This window comes from Macaca nemestrina, chromosome 2, assembly GCF_043159975.1.
Source record: "Macaca nemestrina isolate mMacNem1 chromosome 2, mMacNem.hap1, whole genome shotgun sequence".
Lineage (NCBI taxonomy): Eukaryota > Metazoa > Chordata > Mammalia > Primates > Cercopithecidae > Macaca > Macaca nemestrina.
Window position 1 is genome coordinate 105,188,031 of NC_092126.1, and position 19,257 is coordinate 105,207,287.

Genomic DNA, 19,257 nt, shown 5'->3' on the forward strand with positions numbered 1-19,257 from the left:
GCACGGTGGCTCATACCTGTAATTCCTTCCAGCACTTTGGGAAGCCAGGGCAGGAGGATCACTTAAGCCAGTAGTTCAATACAAGCCTGGGCAACATGGCAAAACCCCATCTCTACAGAAAAATACAAACATTAGCCAGGCACGGTGGCACACACCTGTAGTCTCAGCTACTCAGAGGCTGAGGTGGGAAAATTACTTCAGCCCAGGAGGTCGAGGCTGCAATGAACGGTGATCATACCACTGCACTCCAGCCTGGGTGACAGTGCAAGACCCTGTTTCAAAAACAAACAAAACAAAACAAAACAGAACGCAAACAAGGGTGAGATAGATGTTCGATCTTTTTGTCCTCGTTACAGATGTAAATGCTCAGATGGAAAGAGGGAAGTATTTAGAGTGAAAAACTTTCGGTGGAACACACCCAAAAATAGGAAGATCAGGTATAACTGTTCAAAAAAAAGAGTAGGGCAGTATAGAAGAAAAGGCATCCATGATAATATGGAATAACGATTTCAGAGCTGGTGCTGGGATTTCAGAGATCTTGAGCTGGGAATTAAAAGATGGGAATTTCAGTCTCGGATGTGCCACTCCTTAGAGGTTTCATATTGACTAAACTTTGGGGGTTCCACTTGGTGGTGTTTGCTATTAAAAAAAAAAAAATGTGCCAATGATCTTCCATGTGTTTCTGAGTTGAGTCCCACCCCTGAGTCTGAAGACTTACCCTTCCATTGCTTTGCCCTTCAAGTTTGTGCCCATTAGCAAAAAGAACTTTTCTCCTTGGGATCACTGCTGTGTTGATTTCAGAAATATTTGGCATTGAATTTAAATACTATATCTTTCATATGTATGTACAATAGGGAGGCTGAGAAAGTTGTCTTTTTTTTTAAGGTGTTCATTTTTGGGGGACAGGTAGCAGTCTACTCTACAATCTACACAGAAGCTGGAAATAGCCCCTAGAGAATTTCCACATGTCTAGAGAAGATTAATTTATACATTTGTATCTAATCAACATTTTTTAGCTCACATAATAGTCTGTATAATTATGGGTACTGAACCGACACCTGGCATATGCTGTATTTAAAAATGTGAGGTTCAATGAGAACACATGGACACAGGAAGGGGAACAATGCATACTGGGGCCTGTCAGGGCAGGCGGGGGAGGAGCATTAGGAAAAATAGCTAATGCATGCTGGGTTTAATACTTAGGTGATGGGTTGATAGGTGTACCAAACCACCAAGGCACGCATTTACCTATGTAACAATCCTGCACATGTACCCTAGAACTTAAAACAAAATTATAAAAATAAAAATAAAAATTTGAAATTCAGAACATAAACTGTTGGTTTTATTTTTCATATTTTCTTAATTCAGAAATTATTTTCTGAACTATAGTTTATTAGATAATTTTGATGTAAAATTTTCTAAGAGGAAATTTAATTTTTACTTTTTAATTAGGGCTCTTTGTTCTTCTTTTTGAGAAAGTCAGTGACAAATAATTTATATATTTAATTAAAAGAGACTGGATTTGAATTTTTAAAAAGTACTAGAAATGTTAGCCATTATATACGTTATCTTTGAAATGTTTTAGACACTAATTACCTAAACAAGGAGCAAATAGGTTAAATCTCTTGGATTTTAAGAAGAGTTAAAATGTACAGTTACATTTTCTGGTTTTTTAAATTGTTACGGTCTAAATTTATTTATTCTTCCTAATGAAGAAATCTGTATGTGCCATCAATATCAGGTTCTTTGTGGGCACTCACAATTCCCCTTCCCTTTTATGCAGTGAAGGTGGGCAACGTGTGTGTGGAACAGAAATGTCATTTTCTTTTTGAATATCACTATGAATCTGATAATTCAAAGATTTCTAACTTTCTGAATGCCATTATTAGTTGGATTCACAATGGCTTACCAGGTACAGAGTTGCCCAGTGTGTCTTGGAGTGAACTATTAAGAGTGGTATGAGGGAAGCGATTCTCAGCCAGTGCTGAGCAGTGTAGACCACTGCCAAAGAGGTGATGGGGTAAGAAGCACACACAATGTGGCATTTTCACTGCAAAGGGGAGGTTTGTGCTGCCTCTCCTCCTGTGGCAGGTCTACTCGCAGGGGAGGCTCTAAAGGTTGTCTTTGCTGGGTTCGGCATGTGAGAACTGATGAAATATCTGTATGTAGTATCTTTCACGGATTTATATTGGTTGGATTTCTGTGTAAATTTTCATATGCCTTTGACTGCTTTACCCCATACAAGCTTTGTATGCTTAACAAAATCTATAACTTTTCTGTCACTTTCTCATTTAGTATCTGCCTTTCTGGCTTTTTACTTTATCTTTTTATTATTGTTTTTAGTTTAATGAGATTATGGTTAGAGAGAAAGATATATGAATATTCCACTTCTTTGGAATTCGTTGAGATTTTCCTTATGGCTCAGTACATATATACTTGGGGGGGCAGTGAATTTTGTCACTTTGGAGAGAGATGCTTTTTCTATACATTAGGTCAAGCTTGTTAATTTTCTAGACAGATGTAGATCTTCTCTATGCTGATTGTTTTTTGTCTGTTCTATCAGGTACTGAGATATGTGTTTAAATTGCCCTCTTAGGGTTGCAATTTTGTCATATTTTGCTTTCATGTATTTTGACTGCTAGTTATTAGATACATTAAAATTTTAGATTGCCTTTTCCCTTGGTTTATTATAATTTTCATCATTATTTTGTGACCTTAAAAAATCTCCCATATTGCTTTTTACCCAAAGCCTATTTTATCTGATAATCATATAGCTAACCACACTTCTTTGGGTTAAGTACATATGACATGTGCATCTTTTTTCATTCTCTTTCAGTCTTTCTATAAATTTATGTTTTAGACGTCTTTTCATACTGTTTATTTTCTAATTCCGGTTTTGTTTTTGTTTTTGTTTTTGTTTTTGTTTTGAGATGGAGTCTTGTTCTGTTGCCCAGGCTGGAGTGTAGTGGTGTGATCTCAACTCACTGCAACCTCTGCCTCCCAGGTTCAAGCGATTCTCCTGCCTCAGTCTCCTGAGTAGCTGGGATTACAGGCATGCACCACCATGCCCAGCTAATATTTGTATTTTTAGCAGAGACAGGGTTTCACCATGTTGGTCAGGCTGACCTCGTGATCCACCCACCTCGGCCTCCCAAAGTGCTGGGATTACAGGCATGAGCCACCACGCCTGCCCTAATTCTGTTTTATAGTCGTCTTTTCTTAACTATTTAGTCCATTTACATTTATTGTGATTGTTGGCATAGTTTCATTTATAACTTCCATCATATTTTGTGCTATTTGTTCCATCTGTTTTGCATTTATGTCTTCTTTTTTGTTTCTTTTTTTCCTAATTCTTTTCATATTCGTGGTTATTCTATTGTTCTTGAAATATATATTTTATGTGAATACATTTGTGAGTTGACAACACTTTATTAACAAATATACTATTTCACTTTTTTTACTACAGTTGTTGCTGCTAAGAAATTAGCTGTCAGAGCAACTGTGGCTTCTTGAAGGAAATATTCTGTAAATCAAGTGAGGACCTGCTTATGCTTTTAGTTTCTTGTGGGCTTTCCCTCCTGCAACCTGCACTCCCAGCTGCAAATACATCCTCAATGCCCTCCTCAGATCAGTGAGATAGCAGGGAGATGGGGGAGTTATTGTTCACATCTTTTATACTTAGTTGTAGGCACTGGGGGCTCCTACCTTAAATTGGGTCTGGATAGGGGATTCTTCACTTGACTATTTTGATTTTTAAAAACCAAACTGGACCTACACATAGCACCATGCACCAAAGATAATTACAAATAGATTAAAGCTCTAAATGGGAAAAGAAAAAATAAGACTTTTAGAACAAAATGTAATAGACTCTCTTAATGATGTTGGAGGAGGGAAGCATTTCGTAAGATACAAAAAGCACAAATCATAAAGGAATAGATAAACTGAGCTACACAGAGCATGGTGGCATGCATGACTATAATTCCAGCTACCTGGGAGGCTGAGACAGGAGGACTGCTTGAGTCCAGGAGTTCAAGACCAGCCTGGGCAACACAGAAAGATTGTATGCGTATACACACATACATACACACACACACACACACACACACACACAGAGTCTATATACATATTATATATAAAGTGGCTACATTAAAATTAAGAACTTCTGCCTATCAATAGACACTGTAAAGAAAATGAATAAATGCACATGCACGTGGATACACATATACTCACACACACATATTACAGCAAAGCAAATAGGACAAAATGTTTACTGTTTAATCTAGGTGATGGAAACAAAGGTGATTATTACAGCTTCCTTTCCTTTTCTAATGCTTGAAACATTTTATAATAATAGGTTGTAGAGGGTACAGAGTTCCTAAAAAGCAATAGGAAAAAAACAAGTTTAAGACTTGACAAGCACTTTTCAAAACAGGAAGCCCAAAAAACAAGGTAAATAGAAAAGGATGGTCATCCTCATTAGTAATCAGGGAAATACATGTTAAAACTACTATAAGAAATGATGGCTGGGCACAGTGGCTGGCATCTGTAATCCCAACTCTCTGGGAAGCCAAGGGAGGTGGATCCCTAGAGCCTATGAGTTAGAGACCAGCCTGGGTGACATGGTGAAACTCTTGTCTCTACAAATACAAAAATTAGCCGAGCATAGTAGTATGCATGTGTAGTCCCAGCTACTCGGGAGGCTGAGGCAGGAGGATTACTTGATCCCAGAGGCGGAGGCTGCAGGGAGCCAGGGTGACAGTGAGATCCTGTCTCAAAAAAATAAAAATAAACCACTTAATGCCCACCAGATTGACAAAAATTTAAAGTTCACCTCTGTCAAATGTTTGGGAAGATACAGGTTAATGAGTACTTCCATACCCTGCAGGTGGGGTACAAACTGATACACACACATGCATGCACACACATGCACACACAGAGTCCAGAAATAAGTAGACCGGCAGAACCAAATAGAGCCCAGAAAGAGACATGCCAATTGATGTGACAGAGGTGACACTGCAGACCAGGGGAGAGAAGACAGACTTTCACTCAGTGATGTGGGGAAACTGTGTGTGTGTGTGTGTGTGCGCGTGTGTGTGTGTGTGTGTACTCACGCACGTGCACTGAGGCATATTTCAACAACATCTACACAGTGGTCCAAATGAGCTATAGTTTACACAATCAGCATGTAAACTAACCTAGCTTTAAAAGCAAAAGAATTAAGTCTCAAAAGAATATGGCGCCATTCCATTTATATAGAGTTCAGCATTAAGAACCGATGTATTTACTGTTTAGCTAAATAATATTTCATGGTGTATATACGCCACATTTTCCGTATCCATTCATTCACTGATGGACACTTAGGTTGATTCCATATCTTAGCTAAGAGATTAATAACCAGAATATGTGGATAAAGAAAATGTAGTACATACACATTATAAAAAACTATGCAGCCATAAAAAAATTATAAAATCATGTTCTTTGCAACAACATGGATACAGCTGGAAGCCATTATCCTAAACAGATTAAAGCAGGTACAGAAAACCAAATACCATGTGTTCTCACTTATAAGTGGGACTAACATTGGGTATAAGTGGACAGAAAGAAGAAAACGACAGACACTGGAGATTTCTAGAGGGGAGAGGGTGGACAGAGAATAAGGGCTGAAAAACTACCTACTGGATACTAGGCTCACTACCTGGGTGACAGGATCGTCATAACCCCAAACCACAGCATCACGCAATATACCCATAGAGCAAACCTGCACATGTACCCCCTAAATCTAACATAACAGTGGAAATTTTTAAAAAAATAACCAGATATATAAGGACTTCAACTCAATAGCAAAAATCAAACAAACAAACCAACAAACAACCCAATTTGAAAATGGACAAATGATCTGAAAAGACACTTCTCAAAAGAAGACATAAAAATTGCTAGCAGGTACATAACCAAAGTCTCAACAACGCTAATCATCAGGGAAATGCAAATCAAAACCATAATAAGATACCATCTCACTCCAATTAAAATGGCAGTTATCAAAAAGACAACAGATGCTGGCAAGGATGTGAAGAAAGGACAACTCTTCTACACTGTTGGGGAGAATGTAAATTAGTACAGCCATTATAGAAAACAGTATGGAGTTTCCTCAAAAAAAAAACTAAAAGTAGAGCTACCATATGATCCAGCAGTCCCACTGCTGGGTATATATGCTAAAGAAAGAAAACCAGTATATCAAAGAGACAACTGCACTCTTGTACTCCCATCCTTATCACAGCACTATTCACAATAATGACTTTGACACTGTCAACAGGATCCCTAGAAGTCTTCTCTCTCCCTTGAGTTCCTATATTTTGTTCTTTTGCATTCATGTGTTTGACATATTCCACTTTATGTTTTTATTTTCGCTCCCACAATAGGTGAGGTCTGTGTGTGAACAGGAATTTTTTCATCCGTGTGCCTCTAAGTGCACCTACCTTGAAGCTTTCAATGCTAAACCCAAACATGTCTTTTGATGATAGCTGAGAATGACTTAATTTTCATATCATTGACAAAGTACAATTGTTAATATACATCATATCCCGTAACAACAAATGACTAGGTATTCAAACCTACAGACTGGGAAGAGCTCAAACTTTTCTTCTGGATCACTAGGGGAAAACCTCGGGGAGTTTTTCTACACTTAGAACATGATTCTGTTACCATCTAAAGTAGGAAGCAATGAACTCAAAAGAAAGATGTTTATCCTGATAAATCTTTTTCATTCCTGAAGGAATGTTTTCACCCTATGGCTTTGCCTTGGGTGAAACAATGTCAAATGATTTAATGCAAACAGAAAATGCCAGCCTTTTAGGTTGGTTACTAAATCCTTTACATAGTTACACGTGGGAGCTACATATAGATGAGTTGGTTTGTTGGCCAGCTGGCTGGCTTTCAGCCATTAACAATTGCTTAAGAAATGATGTGAATAAACGGAAAAATCACATCACATAATAAATACTACTTAATATTAAAATCAATGGATATTAGAAGCTTCCCTGTTTCTAAACCTCAAAATGGCGATCTGACAAGATAATCACGGGTTGTCTCGGGCTCACAGAAAATTCTCTGCACACACCTACCTTACTAAACTGGTGTATCAATAACTTTAAGGGGGGAGGGGGGAGGGTCATTAAGAATATGCTATTGAATGCTAGTTACATTGTTTATATAAGCTATCATTCCTTTAAAAAGCAAGACATTTGAACAAGTGAATGAGAAAGCTAGATCATTTTTACACTTGCTCCACTGTAGGCCACTTGCTCATGGTGGGTTGTCAGGATTATTTAAATTCAGGAGCAATACTTAGTTGACAAGCTCCTGCACCGCTGCAGGCTACAATCCTCATACAGTGCCTGAAGGGTTATTACAATTGCCAGCATCTACAGAGGACAACAAAGGAGTCTTACCCCTTCCCGAAGGCACCTCATTAGCACTGTGTATGCAGCCAAGGGAACAGCCCAGCACTCTCTAGGGTTCTTTTTTTTTCCTTCCTAAAATGAAGTGGGAAAAAAAAAGGCAGTGAAGCTAACAGCACAAAAGATATTAACCCATTCAAGCAAATGGCACAGCTCCAAGTACACAAACTATCTAAAACCTAATAATCTATTTAAAGTATTACTTACTACCTGACGATAACGACTAGATCAAGAATCTTTTACTGCATTGTATATACAAGGTATTTATTCTATTTCTCACTGCATTATCTATGATATGGGTAAGATCCCCTCAATAGAAGCTAGATTTAAAAACTTGAGAAATGACAGTATGATCCAATATGATCTGACAAATACATCAATCTAATGATAATTGTAGATGATAATACAGATACAACTATCTTAAAAGTATTACATTATCTGGAATGATTTGAAAGCATAGAAAACACAAGTTTAAGTAATATCTTAGGATAATTCACAAGCACAAGTAAAAGGTAGTATGTTACCCAGTAAGAAAAGGAGCTAAATAAAACAAGCAAATGAGCGGGTACACTGATTTTAATGACATGAGCAACAATTCTCTCCCAGAAGATTAACCAAATTAGTGTAATAACCTCAAGCACACTCCTGCAGCCTATCAAATACAATCAGAAAATAAATCAGGTACCACATAGAAAGATGAAAAAAATTAATTTTTAAAGCAGAAAAAATTAGGTTCTACTTACAGAACATACTCAAGATTGTCCAAATGACAGAACTAGTACGTTATTAACTTACTTCAGCTACTATGAAAAACAGTTTGGAGATAGCTCAAATAACTAAAACTAGAACTACCATTTGAACCAGTAATCTCATTACTGGTTATATACCCAAAGGAAAATACATCATTCCACCAAAAACACACACACACACTTATATGTTCGTCGTAGCACTATTCACAAGAGCAAAAACATGGAATCAACTTAGGTGCCCATCAACAGTGAACTGGATAAAGAAAATGTAGTATATATCTACCATGAAATACTATTGCAGCAACATGGATGCAGCTGGAGGCCATTATCTTAAGCTAATTGAAGCAAGAACAGAAAATTAAATACCATGTGTTCTCACTTGTGAGAACTAAACATGGTATACACATAGAAGATAGGAACAAAAGACACTAGGGACTACTGTAAGTGGGGAGGGTGGGATAGGAGTAAGGGCTGAAAAACTGCATATTGACTACTATGTTCACTACCTGGGAGGCGGGATCAGTCATACCCCAAACCTCAGCATCATGCAATCTATTCATGTAACAAACCTACACATGTACCCCCTGAATCTAAAATAAAGTTGAAATTTTAAAAAAGAATTAGTACATTACTAATCCAAAAGGATTTTATACCCATGAGAAGAATCATGACCCATTAAAACCATACCCTTACTTGATTATAGAATTCCACATATGGTTATACCCTGGACATTATGATCAGGAGCTGCTCCAACTCAAAAATCACTAATTCACACTAAATTTAACTTGCAAACACAACTTTCTTTCCTTCCCTTATTCTTCCCTTATTTAAAATGCCCACCACAACTCTTAACCTCAGTGGACTCTGTGCCCTCTCCCCTGGCCCCTCTTCTTTCCCTCAACAGATCACCTACTTCACTCCCAGCCACTTAGAATCCCTGGCCCATCATTTAATCACTCCTGCCCCAAACCTGAACTATCGGTCTCTTTAGTTGTCCCTTTACTCTTGTTTGGGAAACCTCAACCTCTGCGAAAGCCAGCCACTTGTTTTCTCTAAGTCTGCTCTCAGGCAACTGGGCCCTTAGAGAAGGTGGCACCACAGAGCACAGAGTCCATTACTTACTTGGGATCAGCATCCTAAGGGGACCTTCAACATCAATCTCCAGCCATACTATTTCTCTTATCACCACCCTCCCTGAAAAGGCTATTTTAAACCTATGACCCTCCCACCACTTCCCCTACTTTCCTCCGACACACATAAAAAGAATGGAAGTTCTGAGAAAGGAAAGGCAAACTTTCCTCCACATAAAGCCATCTGCTACTTCTGCCCAATGGTTGTAACAGGACAGGTTCCTCCATTCATCTCCCTCCACTTGGGCTCAGGATCCCATTCCCATCCTGCCCTCCTCAGGGTCATTAGCTAATGGACTATCCCTTATTGCTCCTAAACTTTCAACATCTTATCCCCTCTGGATCTTTCCTGTTTCCACCTGAATAGGGTCACTCATTTTGAAAACAAGACCTTCCTCATCCCTTGGCCCCTTTTCACAACTATCCTCACTTTACACTGACTTTCTCAGTTTCCTCACCTTCCACTAACACCTCAACCCACTCCAATATGACTTCTTCTATCTCCCTCATTCCAGGGAAAATAAATAAATATATAAAAAGCTCTTGTTGAGTTACCAGTGACTTTCACGTCATTAAATCCAACAGATCCCTCTTAGGCCTTTAAATTGGGCCTTAAACTACATTCAGTCCTGACTTTCCCTTTCCTGAAATACCCACTTCTCTCTCCTAGTTTTGCTCCTACGTTGCTTACTCTCATCCAGGCTCTCAGAATCTTGTCTTCAGTCTCCACTACTCTCCACATATAAACCAGAATTATCTTTTTGGCATGCAAATCAGCTGACATAATTACTCTTCTTAAAACTCTTTAATGAGTTCCCCTTGCTCTTCGGATCAAGACCAAGACATCGGACTGGCGAGGAGCCCTTCATGATCATGTCCCTGCCAGTCTCTCCAACCCTGCCTCCTTCCTCACTTCTCTCCTGTCCCACTGGCCTTGGTGCAGTTCATGCATGAAAAAAGCACCTACTGTGCACCAGAAACTCCTCTTAATAATGGCCGTAAACCATAAAGAGGCAGATACATTTTCTTCCTTAATATTAAGCGCTCAGGGGAAGACTGAGATATTTTTTGTTTCATTTTGTTTTTGTTGTTATTTTCTGGTTTTTTGTTTGTTTCATTTTGTTTTTGATACAAAGTTTCACTCTTGTTGCCCAGGCTGGAGTGCAGTGGCATGATCTCAGCTCATCGCAACCTCTGCCTCCTAGGTTCAAGTGATTCTCCTGCCTCAACCTCCCAAGTAGCTGGAATTGCAAGCCTGAGCCACCATGCCCGGCTAATTTTTTGTAGTTTTAGTAGAGACAGGGTTTCGCCATGTTGGCTAGGCTGGTCTCGAACTCCTGACCTCAGGTGATCTACCCACCTCAGCCTCCCAAAGTGCTGGGATTACAGGCATGAGCCACCATGCCCGGCCGAGATTTTTTTTTTAAAGAAGTAAACAAAATAAGTAAGTCAAGATAATGACGAGTGCTATAAAGAAAAATAGCAGAGTAAGAGGTTGCAGAAAGACTGTAGACAGGCTGGCTCCATCTCAGATCACTCATAGCCAGGGAAAGATTTTCTGAAGGGATTTTTGAGCAGAGAGAAAATACAAACAACTCAGAAGAAAATATTACAAGCAGAAGGAACAGCAAATGTCAATACGGTGAGGCAGAAGCATGGCATAGTGGGTTTAAAGAACTGTGGGGAGGTCAGTATAGCTGGAAGGAGTGAGTAGGAAGGTAGTGAGGAATTAGGTCAGATAGATTCTGAAGAGCCAGCCCATGAGGGCCTAGAAGGTAATGAGAGAGACTTTGGCTGTGACTATGAGCAAGGCAAGAAGAAAGAAATTATGCAATAAAACAAAAAAGACAAAATAAGAATACCTGAACTCAGGGTGACAGGTATCCTTGACAAAAGCAAGAAAAATACATAAACTGAAAAGGTGTTGCCTTATAATATCCTCTACAGAATAAGGTCTGGTCTTCTGTCCGTAAGCCTTAGGGTGTTACTAGAGAGCCAACAAGACTTAGGTTGGTATATTATATATACTATATATAATCACTTCAGCTCAGTCCCAACAGATCGGCACTGACCTGAGATTTTTAAGGTTTATTATAGTCAAAGTGACAATTCCACAAAGCCCTCATGTCCTGAAAAGTTATTTATTTTTGTAGATTCAGGGACTTAACTTCCTTTTCCAGTTTGCTATCAGGAGATGTAGTTAAATTTCATAGCCACATTATCATCCCTTTATTCAAATAGCCTAGCTTGCATTCAATTAAAGTATATACCAAGGGCTAGGAGTGGTAGCTAACACCTGTAATTTCCACACTTTGGGAGACTGAGGCAGGCAGATCACTTGAGGTTAGGAGTTCGAGACCAGCATGGCCAATGTAGCAAAATCCCGTTTCTACTAAAAATACAAAAATTAGCTGGGTGTGGTGGTACACACTTGGAGCCCAAGCTACTCAGGAGGCTGAAACAGGAGAATCACTTGAACCCAGGAGGTGGAGGTTGCAGTGAGCCAAGATCGTGTCACTGCACTCCTGCCTGGGTGAGAGAATGAGACTCCATCCTAAAAAAAAAAAGTATATGCCAAGAAAAATTATACTCTAGATCTACTTTTAGATCTAGTAGGAACACGATTCTGTATGATTCTATCTGCATAAAATTCTAGAAAATGCAAACAAGTCTATATAAAGAAAGCAAAACTTTATATAGTATGTATGGAGTATGGAGACAGGAAGGGATTAAAAAGGATGCTAAGGAAACTTTTGGAGGTGATAGATAGGTTCATTTTTTGTGTGTAGTGATGATTTCATAGGTGTATACATAAATATACATTTATCAAATTGTGATCTTTAAATATGTGTTTATTTTATACCAATTATATCTCAAGCAGGGGGCAGGGAGGAAAAACTATAGGACCAAAAAAAGAAGAATTAGACTAGACTCTCATTATTGGAAAGATAGCAGACCAGGTACCTGATTACTCTTCTAATGAAAGCAACTGGTTTTATTTTGACATCCTTAAAATGCATCAAAGATCTGACAAGATAATAAAGAATAATTAAGCCAAAAATCAGACAATTGAAAGCATGGGATAAACTGAGCACTGAAGTTTTATTTTCTCTGGGGGCATACAAAACTTTGTAAGTTTGAGCCTTGATGTCAAGACCTTGAGAGTCCAAAATAGTGGTAAAGTAGAAATAAATTCTCCAGCCCTATCCCCAAAGAACTGCAAGGACAAGTACCTTTCACAAAACTTGGCACATAATGTACATCGCGCAGGGAATGTTCTCTTATTTATTTATTTATTTATTTATTCATTTATTTATTTGACAGGATCTTGCTCTGACACCCAGACTGGAGTGCAGTGGCACAATCATGGCTGACTGCAGCCTCAACCTCCTAGGCTAAAGCAATCTTCCCACCTCAGCCTCCCAAGTAGCTGGAACTACAAGTGCACACCACTACACACAGCTAATTTTTGCAAGTTTTTTAGACAAGGTTTCACATGTTGACCAGGGTGGTCTCAAACTCCTAGGCTCAAGAGATCCTCCTGCCCCAGCCTCCAAAAGTGCTGGGGTGGAAATGTTCTATTACATGAAAAGAAGAGGAAGCACGGAGCTACAAGTACTGATTGAGAAATATACCTATGTTAATTATTAAGAAATAGCTCCAGTGTACGTATCTCCGTATAAGAGTCTTTTTTTTTAATGGCTAGTATCATCGCTTACCAAAGTATCTTGACCTTGATGGAGCTTATGTTGAAAAATAAAGTTTACATTCTCATTGTTATGTATGCATACATATATATACACATATATTTGTGTGTGCGTGTGTATATATATACACATATATTTATTTTTTTTAATTTTAGGTTCCAGGATACATGTGCAGGACATGCAGATTACATAGGTATACATGTGCCAGAGTGGTTTGCTGTACCTATCAACCCATCATCTAGGTTTTAGGCCCCACATGCATTAGGTATTTGTCCTAATGCTCTCCCTCCCCTTGCTCCCCATCCCCTGACAGGCCCTGCTGTGTGTTGTTCCCCTCCCTGTGTCTATGTGTTCTCATCGTTCAACTTCCATTTATGAGTGAGAACATGCAGTGTTGGGTTTTCTGTTCCTGTGTTAGTTTGCTGAGGATGATGGCTTCCAGATTCATCCATGGCCCTGCAAAGGATATGAGCTCATTCTTTTTTACTGCTGCATAGAATTCCATGGTGTATGTGTGCCACACTTTCTTTATCCAGTCTATCACTGATGGGCATTTGGGTTGGTTCCATGTCTCTGCTATTGTAAATAGTGCTGCAATAAACATAGGTGTGCATGTGTCTTTATAGTAGAACAATGTATATTCCTTTGGGTGTATACCCAGTAATGGGATTGCTGGGCCAAATCGTATTTCTGGTTCTAGATCCCTGAGGAATCATCCTCCACAATGGTTGAACCAATCTACAGTCCCACCAACAGTCCAAAAGTGTTCTTATTTCTCCACAGCCTCACCAGCATTTTTGTTTCTTGACTCTTTAATAATCGCCATTCTGACTGGTATGAGATGGTATCTCATTGTGGTTTTGATTTGCATTTCTCTAATGATCAGGGATGATGAGCTTTTTTTCATATGTTTGTTGGCTGCACAGATGTCTTATTTTGAGAAGTGTCTGTTCATATCCTTTGCCCACTTTTTGATGGGTTGTTTGCTTTTTTCTTGTAAATTTGTTTAAGTTACTTGTAGATTCTGGATATTAGACCTTTGTCAGATGGGTAGATTGCAAAAATTGTCTCCCATTCTGTAGGTTGTCTGTTCACTCTAATGCTAGTTTATTTTGCCATGCAGAAGCTCTTTAGTTTAATTAGATTCCATTTGTCAATTTTGGCTTTTGTTGCCATTGCTTTTGGTGTTTTTGTCATGAAGTCTTTGCCCATGCCTATGTCCTAAATGGTACTGTCTAGGTCTTCTTCCAGGGTTTTTATGGTTTGGGGCTTTACATTTAAGTCTTTAACCATCTCGAGTTAATTTTTGTATAAGGTGTAAGGAATGGGTCCAGTTTCAGTTCTCTGCATATGGCTGGCCAGTTTTTCCAGCACCATTTATCAAATAGGGAACCTTTTCCCCATAGCTTGTTTTTGTCAGGTTTGTTGAAAATCAGATGGTTGTAGATGTGTGGGTTATTTCTGAGGTCTCTGTTCTGTTCCATTGGGCTATATGTCTGTTTTGTACCAGTACCATGCTGTTTTGGTTACTGCAGCCTTGCAGTCAAGTAGTGTGATGCTTTCAGCTTTGTTCTTTTTGCTTAGGATTGTCTTGGCTATACAGGCTCTCTTCGGTTCCACATGAAATTTAAAGTAGTTTTTTCTAATTCTGTGAAGAATGTCAATAGTAGTTTGATGGGAATAACATTGAATCTATAAATTACTTTGGGCCGTATGGCTATTTTCATGATACTGATTCTTCCTATCCATGAGGATACAATGTTTTTCCATTTGTTTGTGTTCTCTCTTATTTCCTTGAGCAATGGTTTGTAGTTCTCCTTGTAGAGGTCCTTCCTGTCCCTTGTTAGCTGTATTCTTAAGTATTGTATTCTCTTTGTAGCAGTTGTCAATGGCAGTTCATTCATGATTCGGATCTCTGCTTGTCTATTGTTGATGTATAGGAATGCTTGTGATTTTTGCACGCTGATTTTGTATTCTGAAACTTTGCTGAAATTGCTTATCAGCTTAAGGAGTTTTGGGGCTGAGACGAGAGGGGTTTCTAAATATAGAATCATGTCATCTGCAAACAGAGACAATTTCACTTCCTCTCTTCCTATTTAAATACCCTTTATTTCTTTCTCTTGCCTGATTGCCCTGGCCAGAACTTCCAATACTATGTTGCTCCATGTACTGTTCCTAATAGTGTATAACTATTGAGCGAAAAAAGTGAGTTTCTACCTGTTGCATAAAATGACACAAAATCTACATTTGTATTTGCTCATATGTACAAAATTCACTCTGTAAATATAAGAAATTATATTTGTATTTTATAATATTTATATTAGATTACATATAATTATAATATTTATTGGGGAACTAGACAGATGGGGTACAAAACTAGGAAAAAGATTTCTCCCCATATACCTTTCTTCACTTTCTAGTGTTCTAGGTTCGTGAATATGTTATCCCTTTGAAATACAAAATTACCTGAGAATAAATTCAACCAAAGAAAGATGTACAAAGGCATTCTGTATAGAATAAAAGAATTGTAATAAAATTTGTTAATATGTTAATATATGTAAATACTTTTTGTGCATTGGAGGACTATATAAATATCATAAAGATATAAATACTTTCCCAATCAATACACAGATTCAGTACAATTCCAAATGTGATTTGGAAGACTCAAAATCATAAATATATCAGTTCTCCTCAAATTTATCTGCATAATCAGTGTAGTTTTTAAAAATAGATGATTTGCAGAATTGGACAAGCTGATTCTAAAATTTATTCTGATATGCAAAGGGCCAGGAATAGTCAAGACACTCACAGAAAGAACAAAGAAGACAAATTTGCTGTACCAGCTATCAGTACTAATTATGAAGTTAAATAAGTCAAAATACTGATGTTCTATAACAATCATGGTAACTGCCTTAAAATTATGATTGTTCAGAAAGTCAGTTTAATTTAGATACTAAGGATATTGAGGTTATGTAACAATTGAGCAAGTGCTAGACATACAATGACAGTCACGTACAGTGGCTCACACCTGTAATCCCAGCACTTTGGGAGGCCAAGGTGGGCGAATCACTTGAGTCCAGGAATTCGAGACCAGCCTAGGCAACATGGCAAAACCCCATCTTCACAAAATATACCAAAAAATTAGCCAGGCACGGAGGTGCACAGATGTAGTCCCAGCTACCCAGGAGGCTGAGGTGGGAGGATGATCTGAGCCCAGGAGGTCGAGGCTGCCATGAGCCATGATCATGCTACCGTACTCCAACCTGGGCAACAGAGTGAGACCCTATCTCAAAACAAACAAACAAAGAAATACAATGACAGAAGTTCCTTAATTACTTATAACTTACCAGTATTTAAAACTCTCAGGGTATGACATTAAATGACTAATCCATAACTTATCACTATCTATTCCATAATATTCTTTTTTTTAAAACCACATTAATGGAATATTAAATTTTGCCTTGTTGAATTCAGTAGCACTTCCATATTGTAACTTTAGATATAAGAAGTCAAATTCTGCCTTCACAAATGTCCATAGTCATGTTTAAAGCTGTATTTGCACAAAGTTGTGTTTTATTTAAACTGAAATGGAGCTTTCTATGGAAAGAACCAATGGTCTCCTCTTGCCTAAAGGAGTCAAGGATGGCAGCAACCTTGGGAATACCTTACGGACTTTCAGTTCATTGGTTTTAAAATGTGGCCTTCAAATCACATACATTTCAAAGGAAAAGAGGCACTGGAAGGAAGGGAGGAGGGAGACAGGGTAAGATAGAAAGAGACCGAGAAACACTGAGAAATTCTCTCCCCAAGAGGTAAAATTTATCCTAAGCTCCTTAGGCATGCTCTAAGGGGCAAAGTCAGAAAATTTTTATAGGATATTAATACTTGTCAGCCAGAGTATGTCAGAACATGTCAAACAGCAATAGAGTTAATCAGACAGTCTCACCTGGGTGGCTACAAGATAGATCAGCTCCCCAAGGGTTGGTAAAAGGCACTGTTTTAATTTGCTGTTCCTGAAGTTTTCCCTAATTAATTCAGTTAAGAGAACAATTGCCTGCAAAGAGAAAAAAACTAAATTATTTCAAGTGTATCTCTCAGTTCTTAAACCTATATGTAAAAAGCAAGATACTCTGTAAAAGTCACCATTTCTAAGAACTATTTTCCAAATTATTTTCAAAATATGGGCCTTATAATCCTGAAAATACAGTAACTCTCCCAGATGAAGCTTAGAAATATATCCAGTAAAATAAACACATATAGCCCTTTTGAGTTTATAATTTTTTTATTTTATTTTACCCAGGCTGGAGTGCAGTGGCGTAATCTTGGTTAACTACAACCTCTGCCTCCCAGGTTCAAGAGATTCTTGTGCCTCAACCTCCCGAGTAGCTGGGATTACAAGTGCATGCCACCAAGTCCAGCTAATTTTTGTATTCTTAGTAAAGACGGGATTTTGCCATGTTGGCCAGGCTGATCTCAAACTCCTGGCTTCAAGTGATCCACCTCCACCTCCCAAAGTGCTGGGATTACAGGAGTGAGCCAGTGCACCTGACTCACTTTTCAGTTTATAAAGCACTTCCAACTGTATCACTAATCCTGAAAGGCAATTAATTGTTGCCCTATCTTTAAAGAGTAAACAGAGGCTGAGAGAGGTTCTGGCAACTGGCCCCAAGCCATCCAGTTCATTTGGATAGCCAAGATATGAAAACGAATTTTACCATGCGAGGTCCCTGGTATGCTCCAGCACACCACAGTTTAAAAAGTTCTTATATTGCATTAAACTTTTACATGATTCCTTAAAAAATCAGAGCCTGGGAATGTTATACTAAAGCTGTAATATAATGTACGCTGAAACTCGGCAGCATGTTTTATCAGATCTGGTTAATTTCCTAGGAGTCATGCTAAGAAAATCACATACACTCATTGCCAGAGTTCATACACCAGAACACAGATTAATCAAATCATAGTGCAACCATGATAAGGATAGAACAGTTTCAGAATGACACATACAGAATGGCTTCACTCTGAGAAGGAAAAAAAATGTATATAAAATAGTGTGGAAGCACTATTCTCAATGTGACTCAAAGTGTGGTGCACAGACAAGACTATTTCTTACCACTGACAAAGACATTAGTTTAAAAACTGAAAGTGAGTGCTTAAAAACTTCAAAGCAATTTGACAATTCCACAACCTCCAAGCATGCAATCACTGGTCTCATTTTGCAAGTAAGAGTATGAAAAAGTTGGAGATGGAGATGGGAGAGCTGCACAGTAGTCATGCACCGTAGGAGCACTTGTGAATGTGGAATTTAACAGCCTTACTGAGGTATAACTTACACAAAATAAATGCATATATTCAAAGTGTACAATTACACACATTTGGCATATGTATACACCTGTGAAATCATCACTACAATCAAGATAACAAAAGCCCTCCAGTGTTCCCTCCATGTCCTTCTGCAATCCCTCTTTCCTACTCACTTCTTTCCTCTCCTCCCCAGAAAGCCATCAATTTACTTTGTCATTAGCATGTATTTTCTAAATTTTATGTAGATCATATACTATATTAAATCATACACTAGATATTCTTTTTTGTCTGGCTTCTTTCAGCATAATGCATTTGAGATTCATCCACGTTGCTGCATGTATCAATAATTCTTTTTTTTTTTTTTTTTTTTTTTTTGAGACAGAGTCTCACTCTGTCACCCAGGCTGGAGTGCAGTGGTACGATCTCAGCTCACTGCAACCTCTGCCTCCTGCGCTCAAGGGATTCTCCTGCCTCAGCCTGAGTAGCTGGGATTAAAGGCGCGGACGACCACATCCAGCTGATTTTTGTATTTTTAGGAGATACTGGGTTTCACCATGTTGGCGCAGGTAGTTTCGAACCCCTGACTTCAAGTGATCCACCTGCCTCAGCCTCCCAAAGTGCTGGGATTACAGGTATGAGCCACTGTGCCCAGCCAGTTCATTCCTTTTTATTGCTGAATGGTATTCCATTGTATGGATGTACCAAATGTGTAACTCTTGCCACTCACTGCCTTACACATAATGAATCATCTAGATGAAGTGGGCGAGGGAAAAAATGGAACCATGTAGCTTCACATCAGTCCTTGCAGCAGGTCACTTCTATACACAGGCTTCCTTTTCCTTTGACCTTTGCTGATCATCTACTACACTGAATCATCTGAAATTGCCAGTGTTTAGCAATTTTTTACCTACAA

The 19,257-nt window shown here is 38.5% G+C and overlaps 1 protein-coding gene across 9 annotated transcripts in view; it reads right to left on the reverse strand.

The window, feature by feature from the left end:
* The window catches only part of LOC105480615 (unc-51 like kinase 4), a 682,911-nt gene that overhangs the window by 544,514 nt on the left and 119,140 nt on the right, over nucleotides 1-19,257 (reverse strand). For 8 of the 9 annotated variants that reach the window (XR_011619999.1, XR_011620000.1, XM_071091486.1 and 5 more), the window contains exons 18-19: nucleotides 16,987-17,094; nucleotides 7,446-7,529 (exon numbers count right to left, since the gene is read on the reverse strand). Coding sequence is in view for 7 of the 9 variants with exons in the window: in XM_071091486.1 (XP_070947587.1) it covers nucleotides 7,446-7,529; nucleotides 16,987-17,094 (192 nt within the window). In the remaining 2 variants the exon portion in view is untranslated. The remainder of the gene's footprint in view (nucleotides 1-7,445; nucleotides 7,530-16,986; nucleotides 17,095-19,257) is intronic. The other variant, XM_071091487.1, reaches the window with a different exon arrangement.